Here is a 15,661-nt window from a genome sequence, read left to right as displayed (position 1 = left end):
GGCAGTCAGTCATGTGGTGTTATGCAAATCTTGTGGCACCAGTGTAGTGCAGTTAAAGCGTAGTTAAAGTTGTTTAAGGGAGTGAAAACAAGATATGAGACTGGTACATCTGGTAAACAAAATATATAAGTCATGTCAGAGGAAAATACTGTCTTCAATTAATATGTAAGTCATGTCAGAGGAAAATACTGTCTTCAAGTAATATGTAAGTCATGTCAGAGGAAAATACTGTCTTCAATTCCCCCTTTTGGCCTCTGAAGGAGGCCAACATACATGGTGGAAGGAACGAGCAAAACACAAAATACAAGAAATCATCATTAAAACAAGCGAAAACAACAAAATTCCAGAAAGACAGAAACAGCAGCAAAGATCTAAAATGGCACAACCAACATACATTAAACTGTAAGGGTGGGGTCAGGGGAAGGGTCAAAGGAGGGAAGAGGGGCATAAGATAACATCTGGTAAGCAGGTGGGTCACGTTTCTCGACGGCCTGAGTAATGAGACGATTGCAAAGGGACCGGGCGCAAGGAATACAACAACAACCGCAACAGACCAGAAAAGCCACAAAAATGGAAACTGAGATCAAAACAGAAGATACCAAAGCCTTATAGCGGCCGAACGCGTCCATCCACTGATCCCACATGGAAGTGTCCACTCCCGAATGTTCCTTCATTTTCTTGTTCAACGTGCGCAACCCGTCTAGTGCCTGAGTGAGACGGCCGTTGGAATCCGTATTGTTAGGGATAAACGTACAACATTGGTCGCCAAATATAGCGCACACACCCCCTTTTTCGAGAAGGGTCTAGCTGCAGACCCGCAGACCACTCAACGAAACGCCCCTTTACTCAACGAAACGCCCCTTTACTCAACAAAACGCCCCTTTACTCAACGAAACGCCCCTTCACACTACACGACACTCTGATTGGCTCTCAAGAGACTGCGTCTGAAACGTGATGACGTTTACGTTGACCGAGTATGAAGAGAGAACCCGAAAAAGTAACACGGGAAAAACACGGGAAAATGACGGAGGAAAAGGTAAGAATGGATAAAAAACACATTTAGATATTGAACACTGGATGAATCGTCATTATTTGTATCCATTAAATCAATTAAGTGCGGTTTATTAACCAGTTATGTCTGCATGCTGTAACGATAGCGATTGTAACAGCAAGCAAGACGCAGCGATTTTCTCCCTTTTTTTTCTTTTTTTCCTTTTTTTCTTTTATTTATATGTACAGGTTATAACATTGACAATATAACATTGTCTCATTTTCAACCAAGAAACGTATAAGATAAACTATATGATCTCTATATATTAGTATTTATCTGTTTTTTAATCTTTAAATGACTCTGACAAGTTGCACACAGCTTTGCTCATTTGAAAACGTGTGACCTCAGTTCTACAATTGTTAAGATAAAAGATTTGATGATGAATAATATTTTTCATGTTTAGAAATGAGAAGTTCTGTTGAATCACAGTCAACAGTGTCATTTGATTTGATTTATTTCAGTTAGCCTGCATATATTTTAGGACAGGGAAAGTCTTAAAGGCAAATGCAGTCCAGTTCATTACTACTTGATTCTGGATTAAAAATGTTTCCATGTTAAAAATACAAAATACAATTTTAATTTACATTTTCTCTTATAGAGCAACACTACGTTCAGTGAAGGAGCAGACCCTGAGCTGAGGAGATGCGACTCGGACACTTATCAGTGTCCGATCTGCACAAAAAAGGGGCGCTATGCAAAGCTTGTGTCTCATCTGCAGGGACACCAAAGGTCAATGGTGGAGTACGGTGGTAAGTCCTAAATTATCAAATATTTTTTCATTTCAACGCTGAAAGGCTTTAATTTCCCCATGAGCCTTATGTATTATTAAATGTGATGTTATTTCTGTTTGTCCTGACCATGGATAACTGTGACCATCAAACTATTCAACTCATCCATTTGAGTATCAGAAACTCAAAATAAGTAAAGTAAAGTAAACTAATGCTGGAGCCATTTCATCTATGTGTACTGTACTTCATGTGTGTAGAATCTTAAGTCAATGTGTATTTTATTTTCACTCTTGTTGAGAATTTAGATATTGAGAAAAAGTTTCAAGATTCCTGCATTTTTATAGATGCCCCTGATAATAATGATTGTTCTCAGAAGTAATGTAACAATTTGCCTCTCAGACAGGCTTATCTGTATATCCATTTAGGGCAGTGATGTTACTGTGGCCAAACAAGTTGCCAGCCAGGATGACACCTCTTATCAGAGGAAGTGCAAATAATCAGGGAATGAAAATGTCTTATTCAAAGTTCTTAATCACATGTATTCAGTGTTGCATCAGTCATCAGTCATCATCTACCGCTTTATCCTCTGCCAGAGGGTCGCGGGGGGTGCTGTGCCAATCTCAGCTACATCGGGCGATAGGCGGGGTACACCCTGGACAGTTCGCCAGTCCATCGCAGGGCCACACACAGATAGAGACAAACAACCATTCACTCTCACACTCACTCCTATGGTCAATTTGGAGTGTCCAATTTACCTATCCCCACATTGCATGTTTTTGGACTGTGGGAGGAAGCCGGAGAACCCGGAGAGAACCCACGCACACACGGGGAGAACATGCAAACTCCATGCAGAAAGGCCCTTGTTCCAACCGGGGCTCGAACCCGGGTCTTCTCGCTGCAAGGCGAGAGTGCTAACCACTACACCACCGTGTGGCCCTCAGTGTTGCATATTATGTGTAATTTAATTTTAGGAAACAGAAGCGACGCGAAGCATGTTGTCTGTTAACCAGTGTAATCACAGAGGATCAGGGCATGCTGCAACACCTTAAAGTGAGTGACAATGGCATTTAGTGTGGTGTTTGTGTATTTGTATATGAATACCCAAACTAAAATCCTAAACAATTTTTATAGAACATCATCACAGGCAACACGGTGTCTCCTTGGGCCAAGAAACAGGACAGGGTCATCCTTCTTTTTGAAGATGATGAACAAGTGGACAAAGTCATGCACTTCTTGTCTGAAGTACTCGAACGTACTGAGACAGACAAGAAGTCTGCAGATCCAGTGGCATTCGTAATGGATGTACTTTTGCCAGAGGTGAGATCTCAGACACTGACACTGATTTGTAGACTACATGTTTTATATGACTGCATATGTCTGTCTCCTTTTAACACATGGTCACTGTCTAACACAATCTTAAATCTTAATCTTCATGCCACAGGCAACAGTATACGCCCTCGGAGCTGTTCACTCCAGCTCCCTGGACAAAGCCAAGGAGATGTACATGCGTGGCACAGAGTTTGACTCAAGGTAAGCCGGATAGTTTAGGTTTTCAGTTTATATCTTATTATGTATTTGAGTGTCTTTAACGACTTCATTATTTTGCTATATCGTTTTGTCTTGTCAGCGAGATAACCCAGCTTGGGGAACAGCTTCAGAGCCACATTTCCTCAAAAGCGAGGCAGAACCTGGATATCTTCCTGAGCAATTACAAGAAAGCCTTGGAGTGTGAGGAATTCCTCAGGCGCCTGTAATCCCTGGGTAGTGAATGTGTCTGCTGGATAGTCTGTTGTGTATAAAATAAAGAAAATATATCATTCATCACTTGTATTCATTACATGGATTTGAAAGTTATACAACTTTCTGTGCAGAATCAAGGGTTTCAGTGCATTTGTTTTACATTCATCAAAAGACCTACTGATGTCCAACTGGCTGGGTTTGATTCAGATACCAATGTTTAACATATCTTCCTGGAAATAGGTAACATCTCCTTAATGACATACTCAGCAGATCTTGTCTACTTAACTTCTGTCTACCACCACCTGGACCACACCAGCACAGAATTTTAGGAGGGTTTCTTTCAGGTTAAAAACCTGATCAAGTAGACTTTTATTAGTTCTAATCGTTGTTCTGTCCAGTTGAACAACATGTCAAACTACTGACTAATAAGACATTCAATAAATGTAGGCCTATATTAAACACACCTTTTTGTAACATACAGGTTGCCATGATGTTGGAAGTTTGCAAAAACAAATGAAATTATTCAAAGTGTGTGTTCAAAGTGGAATTTGTGATATTATATTGTATAAAAATTGTATAAACGTGATATTATATTGTATAAACATGATATTATTGTATAAACGTGATATTATATTGTATAAACATTGTATAAACGTGATATTATATTGTATAAACGTGATATTATATTGTATAAACATTGTATAAACGTGATATTATATTGTATAAACGTGATAATTATATTGTATAAACGTGATAATTATATTGTATAAACGTGATAATTATATCACATAAACGTGATATTATATTGTATAAACGTGATAATTATATCACATAAACGTGATACTATATTGTATAAACGTGATAATTATATCACATAAACGTGATACTATATTGTATAAACGTGATAATTATATCACAAAAACGTGATACTATATTGTATAAACGTGATAATTATATCACAAAAACGTGATACTATATTGTGTAAACGTGATGTTCAAAGAACTTTTCCAATCGGCATTTATATATTTTAGCAGTTTGGCTATAACATTTCATACTTTAAAAAGTGACATTAATTATTCACAAATTTCACAGAAAGTACATTTCTGTGTTCATAAAAGTCAACACGAGTATTTATTCTTCTCTATTCCTGTCGCACACCGGGATAAAAGTCTCTTGTCAACAAGTGTCTATGAGATACGCGTGTGTAAATAAAGTTTCAATAAAAGAAGACGTTATCACGTTAGTAAACGTCATCACGTTTCAGACGCAGTCTCTTGAGAGCCAATCAGAGTGTCGTGTAGTTTGAAGGGGCGTTTCGTTGAGTAAAGGGGCGTTTCGTTGAGTGAAGGGGCGTTTCGTTGAGTAAAGGGGCGTTTCGTTGAGTGGTCTGCGGGTCTGCAGCTGGACCTACTTGCCTTTTTCAGCCAGGAGCATGTCTACAGCAATCCTATTCTGGAACGCCATTAGGGATGTGGCCTTCAATTGTTCGTGTACCGCGGCAAATCCTTCTTGGGTCCAATTGCCGAGCCGCTGCACATTATAATGGACGTAATTAATCCGATCCACATTTTTGTTAGCCGTGCACCACCAGCAGAGGATTGATTCAAACCCAGCGGCAACTTGGTCAGCGAGTTTGTATTCGTCGGGTACGCCTCGGGGAACTCCTATGGCATCAATGTATGTGGGGTCAGATTGTGATAGCCATTGGCGGGAATCAGAATTGGTGCGCTTCACCCGCCCCCAATGCTCGGGTATCAGGCTAGATAATTGATTTAACAGGGCTTCCGCAGAAGTGGGATATATCGTGACAGGCAACAACAAGGTAACCAGCGCACATCTACCGAACGCGTTTCGTGGCATTAGGTCATATAGTTTGTCAGTCCCGCACCACCACCAGATGTCACTACGAGACCTGGGGTGGAAAGTGGTCTCAGCTGAAGTTTTCGACGCGCATAGTGCTGAGTTCACCCGGCCAATGTATTGCCCGGTACCAGTCAACTGGACACAGGAGAAGTTCGCCACCGCCACAGTTGTGGAGAATATTGGTTTTAATTTTTCGCCCGATGTAAGGGGATGAACGTAATCCCAAAACGAACAGTTGGTGTTACCGGGATTGGTGCGGTTCATAACGTCCATGATACAACTGGCTGGTAACGCGGCGGGAACTACGCGAAGCAGGGGTCTTGATCCCATGCAGACCACGCAGCTGGCCCTAGACGCGTTGGCCGCCTGTTCAGCCAAAAGTAGCCAGTTATTGCCGGTAGCAGCAACGCCCGTGGTGGTTCGAAACCAATCATCAGACGTTTCCAATGGTTTAGACACAATCAGTGCAGGTCCGTCTTCCCCAGATCCTTTGCTAGTTTTAGGGGAGTTTACATTGTTTACAATAGTCGTGATCGCAGGTTTAGTAAACTTTCCAGTACATATGCGCAATTGCCAATATGGTTGGTCAACTGAGGTGTCCCCATGCGGTGCCAGTACAAAGTCCCAGCACTTTGATTCGGTAATGGGTTTTATGATAAGGCGAAGTCCTGTCGACGTTTTCATGAGTGTCAGAAGATTCCTCCATGCCTTCGGTCCCTCACCTGAGGTCCAATCACCCCAGTCATCCCCAGTCTCTGCCACTAGATTCTTCCACTGCCAGTCATCCCATCCTCCCTGTGTTAAGTACCATGGAAACTTAACGTATCTATAAGCGGTGATAGAAGCCCCATTTCTGGCTAATCCTACGGAAGACCAGGTCAGGTCAGCGGTTGAGTGGGTACCTGTTGGAATACAGAGGGTCATAGATCTATAACTTTTTACTAAGCAGTCAGGAGGTCGGTTTACCACCTCTCGTTTTTGCCTTTTAAAGTCATCTACAGCCGTCACGAGAGAGGGTGATAAGGTCGGGGTCAGGCACCAAAGAAGAGGAAACACTATGATACAAGATAGTAACATCAAGCAACACATGGATCCGCGCAGTGACCAGTCATAACGGCGAAACGGGTGCCAGGGGTGGCGTTCCATGGTTTATCAAAGGACACAAAAAGTTATAAAACAGAATACACGTAATGAATAATATCTATAGCATGAGATAAGTTGTAGTCATTGGCAAGCGTGCTTTGCAATTTGTATGGGCGAAAACCTGCGGCCTGATTATTTTATGCAGGAAAAATACACCATACAGCCCCCTGGCCAAGGGCGGCCTTAAAGGAACAGATAAGAGAATACATAGATAGTGTCAATACAATGTGAATTACAGCGATGTTTCGTTCTTCATCAGTTATGCGTTTCTGGATAGCCTTGGGTGTTCTACCCGGCTATTAGACACCGAGGGTATTATTCTGACCCTGCGTTCGGTGCCTCCCTATCGGGCGCCTCAGGAGGGGGTGAAGAGCCTTTGTCTGGAGAGCACTGGGAAAGATGGTACCAGATGTCCCCTTTTCCGGCCAGCCGGACTGCATGTGAGGTCCTCTCAGTCACTGTGAACGGTCCCGTCCACCGTGGCTCAGTCCACTTTCTCTTCAGCACCTTCAGGTACACTCGAGGGGTGACGTGTATCGGTTGTCCTTGCCCTGGGTCTCTGGCGGTCTGCCTGGAGAATCTGGAACCCAAGAACTGAACGTTTGGCATATATGAGATGTGCGGTTTCTTACCTAAATCTTCTGTTGGTGTCAAAGGTCCCATGGGTCCGGGAAAAGAGCGACCTGTATGGAGCTCAAAAGGCGAGTATCCAACTCGAGGGTTAAGAGACATTCTTACACACATCAATGCCATCGGGAGGGCCGTCAGCCAATTTGTCTGTTTTGTTGCAATGATTTTGTTCAATTTATCTTTTACGGTCCGATTCATTCTTTCCACCTTACCCTGTGACTGAGGGTGGTAAACTGAACCAAACTTATGTTGGAGCCCCAACATTTTTTCAACTTTCGCCAAATCCTTGTTTTTGAAATGAGTGCCATTGTCACTCTTGATGGATTTGGGAAAACCATGTGTTGGAATGAAATGATTCACCAAATGTTTACATACACTTAAAGCATCCTCCTTTCTACAGGCGTATGCTTCTGGCCATCCCGAGTAAGTGTCAACCATAACCAACAGGTATCTGTACCCATTCACAGGTACCAGCATGTCTGTGTAGTCGATGGTCACTTCCTGTCCTGGAAAGAAAACTTGGCTTGTATTACACCCTTTTTCAGGTTTCAGGGTTGGTCTCACCGTACATGTATTACACACTTCACAATGTTGCACATAGTCTTCCACCATTTCCTGAATAAATGGATGCCACCATGCTTTTAATCGTCTGATGGTTTCCTGTTTTCCCACATGTGTGGGGCCATGTGCTTCTTCAATCAAACTCTTGAGCATGGCAGCTGGAGGTATGGGGCGTCCCCCTTTTCCCCAGATGCCATCTTCAGTTTGTATAGCACCCTTGTGTTTCCACATAGATTTTTCCTCAGGGCTTGCTGCTGCTTGAATTTTCAGCATTGTTTGGGTGTCCAATTTGGCTGGGATGGGAGTATTGTCCTGATTATCACTTAATACTACCATTTGAGTGTCCATTGGCACATAACCAGCCATTTTCTTTGCAACTTCATCTGCTGCCCGGTTGCCTCTTGCAACCGGGTCATTTCCAATTGCATGCCCTTTGCATTTGATCACTGCCACTTTAAAAGGACAGTGCAAAGCCTGATGTAATTTTAATACATCATCAGCGTTTTTTACTGGAGTTCCCGAGGCAGTCACGTATCCAGTCCTTTGCCATTCTGCTAGTCCGTAGTGAACTGCTGTTACTACGTAAGCAGAGTCAGTATAGATATTTACAGTCAAGTCCGTTGCACATAAAAGTGCTTCTGTCATGGCGATCATTTCTGCTCTTTGGGCAGATTGTCTGCCGTCGATCATTTCTGTCTTTACTGTTGTATGTTGTCCGTCTGTCTGTCGTATGACCGCGTAGGAGGATTTCAGTCCGTCACCCTGTCTGAAACAACATCCGTCAGTGAACAGTACAAGGTCTGGGTTTGTCAATGGTTCCATGTATAAGTGTGACCTAACTGTCTGTGCTTCTTTATCTCTCTGTGCACATTCATGTGTTTCACCTTCTACAATACCATCTGCCATGTTTGCACCTTCATGTTTGAAAATCAAATTTTGTGCAGTCAGAACCCTTTCCAACTTTCTTTGCCTACTGGCTGTCATCGTGAACAATTTACTAGTTACATACTGTACCACACTATGTGACGTGAGGATATGTACAGGGTGCCCCATGGTCAAATGAGAGGTTTTTTGCAAAATTTTTGCTAGTGCCGAGGCATATCTGGCACATGGTGGGCTTTTGGCCTCATAAGGGTCCAATGTTACTGAACAGTACATATTTACAAATCGGTCAGTACCTCCCCCTTTTTTCTGAAAAAGCACGGCGGAGACAGACTGCGATTTTTCAGAAACATCCAAGTGAAACGGCTTGCGATAATCGGGGACACACATGTCTGCTGCTGCCGCCAGCAGTTGTTTGAGAGAAATGAAAGCCGTATCCGCCGATAAGGTCCATTCTAAAGTCGCGGTCAGATTCCGCGCTCCCTGTGCGTTAATCATCTGTCGTAATGGAGCACAATGATCGCAAAAATCTGGAATGTAATGCCTGGAATAGTTAGCTAATCCAAGAAAACTCAACATGTCTCTGACTGTAACTGGTTTGGTGTGATGGAGAATTGTGGATCTGTGAGAAGAACTAAGTCCAGTACCATTGGTGGATAGTACTCTGCCCAGAAAGGTAACAACTGGTCTGCAAATCTGTAGTTTGGAACGTGAAAGTTTGAAGCCGCAGGAATGCAAGTGTTTCAGTAAAAAGCTAGTAGCCTCAAGACAGACTCGCTCCGTGGGAGCCCCCAAGAGCAGGTCATCTACATACTGGACCAAGAGAGTGCCCACAGGTAGGTTCAGAGTTTGTAACAAGTCTCTTAAGACCGAGTTAAAGATACCCGGAGAGAGAACAAAGCCTTGTGGTAACCTGGTATATGTGTACCTGGTTCCTTCGAACGTGAAAGTAAACAAAGATCGCATAGCCTGAGACAGAGGTATGCAGAAAAATGCGTTTGCCAGATCAACAACTGTAAAGAAAGAGTGTTCGGGCGAGAGCATTGCCAATGCAGCATGAGGGTTAGGAACCGGCGCAATGGGGGTGAGAACTTTTGAGTTAATCAACCTAAGGTCATGTACCATACGATATTTGCCGGTCCCCTTCTTTTCGACTGGCAGAATAGGAGTGTTCCAGGTTGGGTCAGAGGTTACTTCTAGAACACCTGCCTGCAACAAACCAGCGATAGTTTCTTTGATTCCCCTCCGGCCTACAGGATCGGTGTGATACTGAGGGACATGGACATAGCCTTCAGATATGTCGAATGTAATGGGAGCAACGGTAGAACAGAAACCAACATCCGTTGGTGAAGTTGCCCATAAGGATGAAGGCATTGAGTCAAGTAATGGGCCTGCCCCTTCCGAATCTGTATATTCACGACCATGGTGTCTTTGTAAAAGTTCATGGTGCAAGATGGCAGGGACAGGTTGCTCTGACAAAGAAATGCGGTACATGCCAGACGAGGGAGAGAAAGCCAATTCAGGGTGGAAAGTAGACTGCCAATCTGTCAGAGAGACGGCACGTTTGGTCATAGGACCCAAGTCCTTAGCGGTGTGAGATGGAGCAATACCCAGAGTGATATGGGGACTACAAGGGGGCAAGGAGGGATCTGGAGGTGACTCGATTTTATACCAAAGTTGTTGATCGTCAGCCAGAATGGTTTGTAGAGCAATCCCTTCAGGCCCTATTAGTAGAAATGGGTTTGTTAACAGCCATTCTTGACCTGAGATTTTACCAAAAGCTTCCTCGTAACACACATCTCCTGACCTATCATAGTACAGTGTACAATGTAATGGATCTATAGGGGACATGTATGGGCGGAGGGCAATGCACCAGGGCCACCAGGACCGGATTTTGGCGTCAAGCACTTGCCAGGGTGTGGATAGTAGTTCAATTTGGGCCCAATATATGTCTGCCATGGGCTCATGTGGAATGGGTTGGTCAACGTCCATCAATGGAAACATTCCACTGCCGCAATTCTCCATGGATGTATTGCATTGTAGTCCGTTCGGGAAAGTGAGCAACAGTCCGTCAGAGGAGCAGTGAATTATTACTGCCAACCTAATCAACAAGTCTCTTCCCAACAGATTGATGGGGCATTCAGGCGCATAGATAAATGAATGTTGATGTGTTTGTCCAGCAAGAGAAACAGAGACGGGCATGGTAAGTGGCAGGCGCTGCAACTGTCCAGAGAAACCAACAAGTGACACTGTTTGGGAGGAAAGAGTTATGAAACCAGGCAAAGAGGACAAAGTCGAATGCCGAGCTCCAGTGTCCACCATAAATGGAAAGGAAACCCCGCAAACAGTCATCATGAGGGTGGGGTCCTGCAGCCCACCTAGTTGATCTCTTTGGCCCCTTCATTGTTGGGGGTATTGTCCACCCGGTGCCAGGTTCTGGTTAGGGTGTTGTGGGTGTTGTGGCGGACCTGGAGGTGGTGGTCCTTGTGGGTGAAATGGGGGTGGGCCATAGCCACCACGCCCCTGTTGTCGTCTCTTACGAGGGCAGCCCGTTGAGATATGCCCGTACTCACCACACGACCAGCATTGTACCGACCCCTGATCCTGATTCCAGCCACCCTGCTGCATGCCTCCTCGACCTCCTGGAGGACCATTACTTCCCCTGAGGGCATTATTATTGTTATAGCCCCGCCCTGCATACATCTGACGCCCATTCCTATTACAATACACACTTCTACCTGAGTACATCTGCATATGTGACTGTACCTGAGGTGGGTCAAAATCCCACCCTGTGTGACCCGTACCTGGCCATGGTGGCTGTGGAACGTATGGAGTGTAAGTCGTGGGTGCTGGTTCAGTTTGAACATATTCGGCTTGAACAGGGGCTTGCGTTACTGCCTTGTGCTTCTTTGATTGAGAAGCTTCCTGTTTTGCGCTCTGCACCTGGAGTGCGAGTAGCTCATTTTTTAGTTTTTCCATTTTGTCCTCATGTGATCCAGCCCTGTCTGAATATTTTTGTAAGTGATGCTTAAGATGGGAGCACCATCTACTATGATCGGCGGTCGGGAGATCTGGATTTTCTACCATACTATTTTTAACAGGTTCTGGCATGCCTTTAATTACTGCTGACCTAAATAGAGAAGCTGCCATTGGAGATTGCATGGGGTTTTCTCCTGTTTTGCTAACAAAATCTTCTTCTGCTCTAGCCAGAAAAGCTGAGGGCGACTCAGCTGGTTGAGGTGTATATGAGAGTTCCGCATAAGTTACAGTTGGGGTGGGAAAGTGTTCACGAATTGCCTCCCTCAGTGTCTGTAACATGGCCGCCGTTAGAGGAACAGAAGGGTCAGCCACAAGCCATGGACAAGCAGCTCTCAAAGGCATGAGTTGTGTAGAGGAACAGCATCTTGAAAGTATAGAGCTAATATCTCCGGCTGAGAGCAATATACCAGAAGTCAAAGCTCCAAATTTGTGTAACCATATTGCTCCTCCTCCTGTGAGGGCAGGAAGTTGGCAGGCTAAAGCAGTCACATCAGTAAATGAGAGGGGTTTGTATTGTGTGTGTACTCTACCATCAGTATCTTGTCTATGGAAAACCGGAAGCTGATACGCACCACCCTCCGCTTTCTCTCCATCATTCTCCTCTCCGCATTTTACAGACGCCAATAATTCTGTGATTGCTTGACTATCTTTAACTTGCTGTCGAGTTTTTATGGGGGACCTTCTCGCGGATATTTCCGACACTTTTTTCGTTGTTGGAAGCACCTGTTGTAGTCTTTCTTCTAATTCTTCCAGTTCATTCTCTTCCTCTTCTTTACCTGCCTCGTCTCGCTCGTTTCTCTTTCTTTCATGTTGGTGTTTCTCTATGTCAGCCAGTATTCTCTGCATTTCCCTCTTCATTTTTTCCCCCAACATGGGATTTGCTCCCATAGTCGTGGCGGTAGATAACGTAGTTATCATGCCTTTACCCAACATCTCTTCATCTACGTAACCTTTTTTCCATCCGTCCAGTAATTTCATCACATTGCTCATTTTAGCACTCACTATTCCTTCTAAAGTGGTAAAACCGTCAGCATCACCTCCCTTAGTTTCTGCTTTATTTGTACTAGCTGAACCTGGTGTTGTGGTTACTTTTACTTCTAACTGTTTCTTCCTATATGTTTTATTATCAATCATTTCTCCTTCCAAACTGCCACTAGTAATCTCAAAAATGGGCAGTTGGAATTGAAAAGGATTTGTTGGTTCTACTTGTTGGAAAGGGTTCTTGTTACTTGGGTAAGGAGGCGGTTCTAAACTCGCCTGTGTCATATGTGTCTGACTGTGAGTCTGTGTGTGTGTGTAGTCGTGTAGTGGAGGATACAGGCCACCAGGTGGAGCAGTAGGCTCACATTCTGTTCTCTGGTTTCCACCCCCACTTTCTACGTCATCAGTCTTTGCTGCGCAGCCAGTCTGCGCACCAGGCTGTTGTTCCGGTTGGGGCAACATCCCTCCTTTTTTCCACATGTTTGGTCCTGTGCACAGCGCGACACACCGCACACGCTGTCTCAATTTTTCCAATTTCTCCAGACTGGCGCTCTGTTGCCGCCCTTTACGCGACCATTTTGACGCTTTTTCTGCCGTCAATTCTTGTTGTCTCGTCACAATCCGACCTTCCGCTTTATTCATCAAAGTCAACAAACTCTTTTTCACCTCATAAGGCGGAAAGTGTCCACTTTTCTGACATTTCTCAAACCATTTCTTTAATTCATGCTGTTTCTTATCTCGCTCCCCCACTTCATGATTGTGTCCATGAATTTCCAAAGCAGCCTCAAACTGCTCTTTCAATGTCGATCCACTGTCCCTGAGTGTCCCTAAATCAAACCACTGTTTCTCCGCGTCAAATTCTCCGTCCATTCTGTTAACTTATTTACGTCGGGCAGCGCCCTTCTCCACAACTTTATTATTATGTACTTCACTTATAAAGAAGCCTACTTCAAAACTTTACACATTTATTATTTTCGTAACCATATGATTTACGTCACCACAGGACAACCTCTTTCAGGCGTATAAGGCTACTATAACCATGTCATTTACGTCACCACAGGACAACCTCTTTTAAGGGCTACAAGGCTAACATTCAACTTCTTATAATATAACCATGTCGTTTACGTCACCACAGGACAACCCCTATTGGGAATACAAGGCTAATATTACAACTTTTTATACCATAACCATGTCGTTTACGCCACCACAGGACAACCCCTATTGGGAATACAAGGCTAATATTTTTCACAGTATTTAATCTATCCCCACAAAACCTTTACTGTATTATCCGGATTTCACAGCAACAGCTCACTTCAAATCAACATTGCTTTTAGACGACTGAGGTTCGGAATAGAACACCAAGCGTGAAGGTAAATTCCTTCTTACCTTATTTCAGGGCCACACGGTGGTGTAGTGGTTAGCACTCTCGCCTTGCAGCGAGAAGACCCGGGTTCGAGCCCCGGTTGGAACAAGGGCCTTTCTGCATGGAGTTTGCATGTTCTCCCCGTGTGTGCGTGGGTTCTCTCCGGGTACTCCGGCTTCCTCCCACAGTCCAAAAACATGCAATGTGGGGATAGGTAAATTGGACACTCCAAATTGACCATAGGAGTGAGTGTGAGAGTGAATGGTTGTTTGTCTCTATCTGTGTGTGGCCCTGCGATGGACTGGCGAACTGTCCAGGGTGTACCCCGCCTATCGCCCGATGTAGCTGAGATTGGCACAGCACCCCCCGCGACCCTCTGGTTGAGGATAAAGCGGTAGATGATGACTGACTGACTGACCTTATTTCAGGTTAGGGCCCCGCAAGGCGTTCCACCCAAACCAACAGACTTTTGCCAATTCTTCAAACGTCTTTCCTAGAGGATCCTGTTCGTGACGCCAAAATTGAAGGATGTTCCTTCCTCAGGTTCGTTTGGATCCTCGGTTGGAAAGAATGGAGGAGGCAATATTGAGTTTGAGCAAAGCAGTGCTTGTTTATTCTTGAGTTACAAATGGCACAAAGCACGAAGTGTAACCCGAGAGTCGCAGCTGGAGTCTGACTCGGGTCCGGAATTCTGTGTATATTATAGCTGTCCTAGGGGGTCGTCTGAGTCGTGTGAGTCATGTCCTTATAAGGAGTCGTTTTGTCTGTTCGGGCTGATCTGGCAGTCAGTCATGTGGTGTTATGCAAATCTTGTGGCACCAGTGTAGTGCAGTTAAAGCGTAGTTAAAGTTGTTTAAGGGAGTGAAAACAAGATATGAGACTGGTACATCTGGTAAACAAAATATATAAGTCATGTCAGAGGAAAATACTGTCTTCAATTAATATGTAAGTCATGTCAGAGGAAAATACTGTCTTCAAGTAATATGTAAGTCATGTCAGAGGAAAATACTGTCTTCAATACACATACGGAAAAATCAGACTCCTGGCTCAATGCCTTTATGAATTATTACAAAAAACACACCCGAACGGCTGACCATTGACCTTTCCGAAGGTTGCACAGGTCTGAAACTCGGCTACCGGGATAAGCTTTAGTCCCTGATACACATACGGAAAAATCAGACTCCTGACTCAATGACTTTAGGAATTATTACAAAAAACACACCCGAACGACTGACTATTGACCTTTCCGAAGGTTGCACAGGTCTGAAACTCTGCACCCGGGATAAGCCTAAATCCCTGATACACATACGGAAAAATTTGACTCCTGGCTCAATGCCTTTAGGAATTATTTCAAAAACACACCCGAACGGCTGACCATTGACCTTTTCGAAGGTTGCACAAGCCTGAAACTCTGCACCCGGGATAAGCCTAAATCCCTGATACACATACGGAAAAATCAGACTCCTGGCTCAATGCCTTTATGAATTATTACAAAAAACACACCCGAACGGCTGACCATTGACCTTTCCGAAGGTTGCACAGGTCTGAAACTCTGCACCGGGGATAAGCCTAAATCCCTGATACACATACGGAAAAATCAGACTCCTGGCTCAATGCCTTTAGGAATTATTACAAAAAACACACCCGAACGGCTGACCATTGACCTTTCCGAAGGTTGCA

General features: G+C 44.2%; 3 protein-coding genes across 3 annotated transcripts; 1 reads left to right on the top strand and 2 right to left on the bottom strand.

The window, feature by feature from the left end:
- Positions 1-2,770: 2,770 nt before the first annotated feature.
- Positions 2,771-3,600, top strand: LOC131465852 (PWWP domain-containing DNA repair factor 3A-like). Its single transcript, XM_058638793.1, has 4 exons — positions 2,771-2,829; positions 2,911-3,096; positions 3,221-3,309; positions 3,407-3,600. Exons 1-4 carry the CDS (start codon positions 2,812-2,814, stop codon positions 3,531-3,533), a joined length of 420 nt encoding a protein of 139 aa, XP_058494776.1. The 5' UTR covers positions 2,771-2,811; the 3' UTR covers positions 3,534-3,600.
- A 3,157-nt stretch (positions 3,601-6,757) lies between these two features.
- LOC131465768 (uncharacterized) lies at positions 6,758-10,623 on the bottom strand. Its single transcript, XM_058638656.1, has one exon. It carries the CDS (start codon positions 10,621-10,623, stop codon positions 6,841-6,843), a length of 3,783 nt encoding a protein of 1,260 aa, XP_058494639.1. The 3' UTR covers positions 6,758-6,840.
- Positions 10,624-10,829: 206 nt separating this feature from the next.
- Positions 10,830-14,692, bottom strand: LOC131466123 (uncharacterized). The gene is made up of 2 exons (XM_058639280.1): positions 14,400-14,692; positions 10,830-14,004 (listed from the first exon to the last, which is right to left on the bottom strand). The coding sequence occupies exon 2, from the start codon at positions 13,486-13,488 to the stop codon at positions 10,999-11,001; it is 2,490 nt and encodes an 829-aa protein (XP_058495263.1). The 5' UTR covers positions 13,489-14,004; positions 14,400-14,692; the 3' UTR covers positions 10,830-10,998.
- Positions 14,693-15,661: the final 969 nt, after the last annotated feature.

This window comes from Solea solea, chromosome 9 (genome assembly GCF_958295425.1).
Source record: "Solea solea chromosome 9, fSolSol10.1, whole genome shotgun sequence".
Lineage (NCBI taxonomy): Eukaryota > Metazoa > Chordata > Actinopteri > Pleuronectiformes > Soleidae > Solea > Solea solea.
This window is presented reverse-complemented; position numbering and strand designations above follow the sequence as displayed.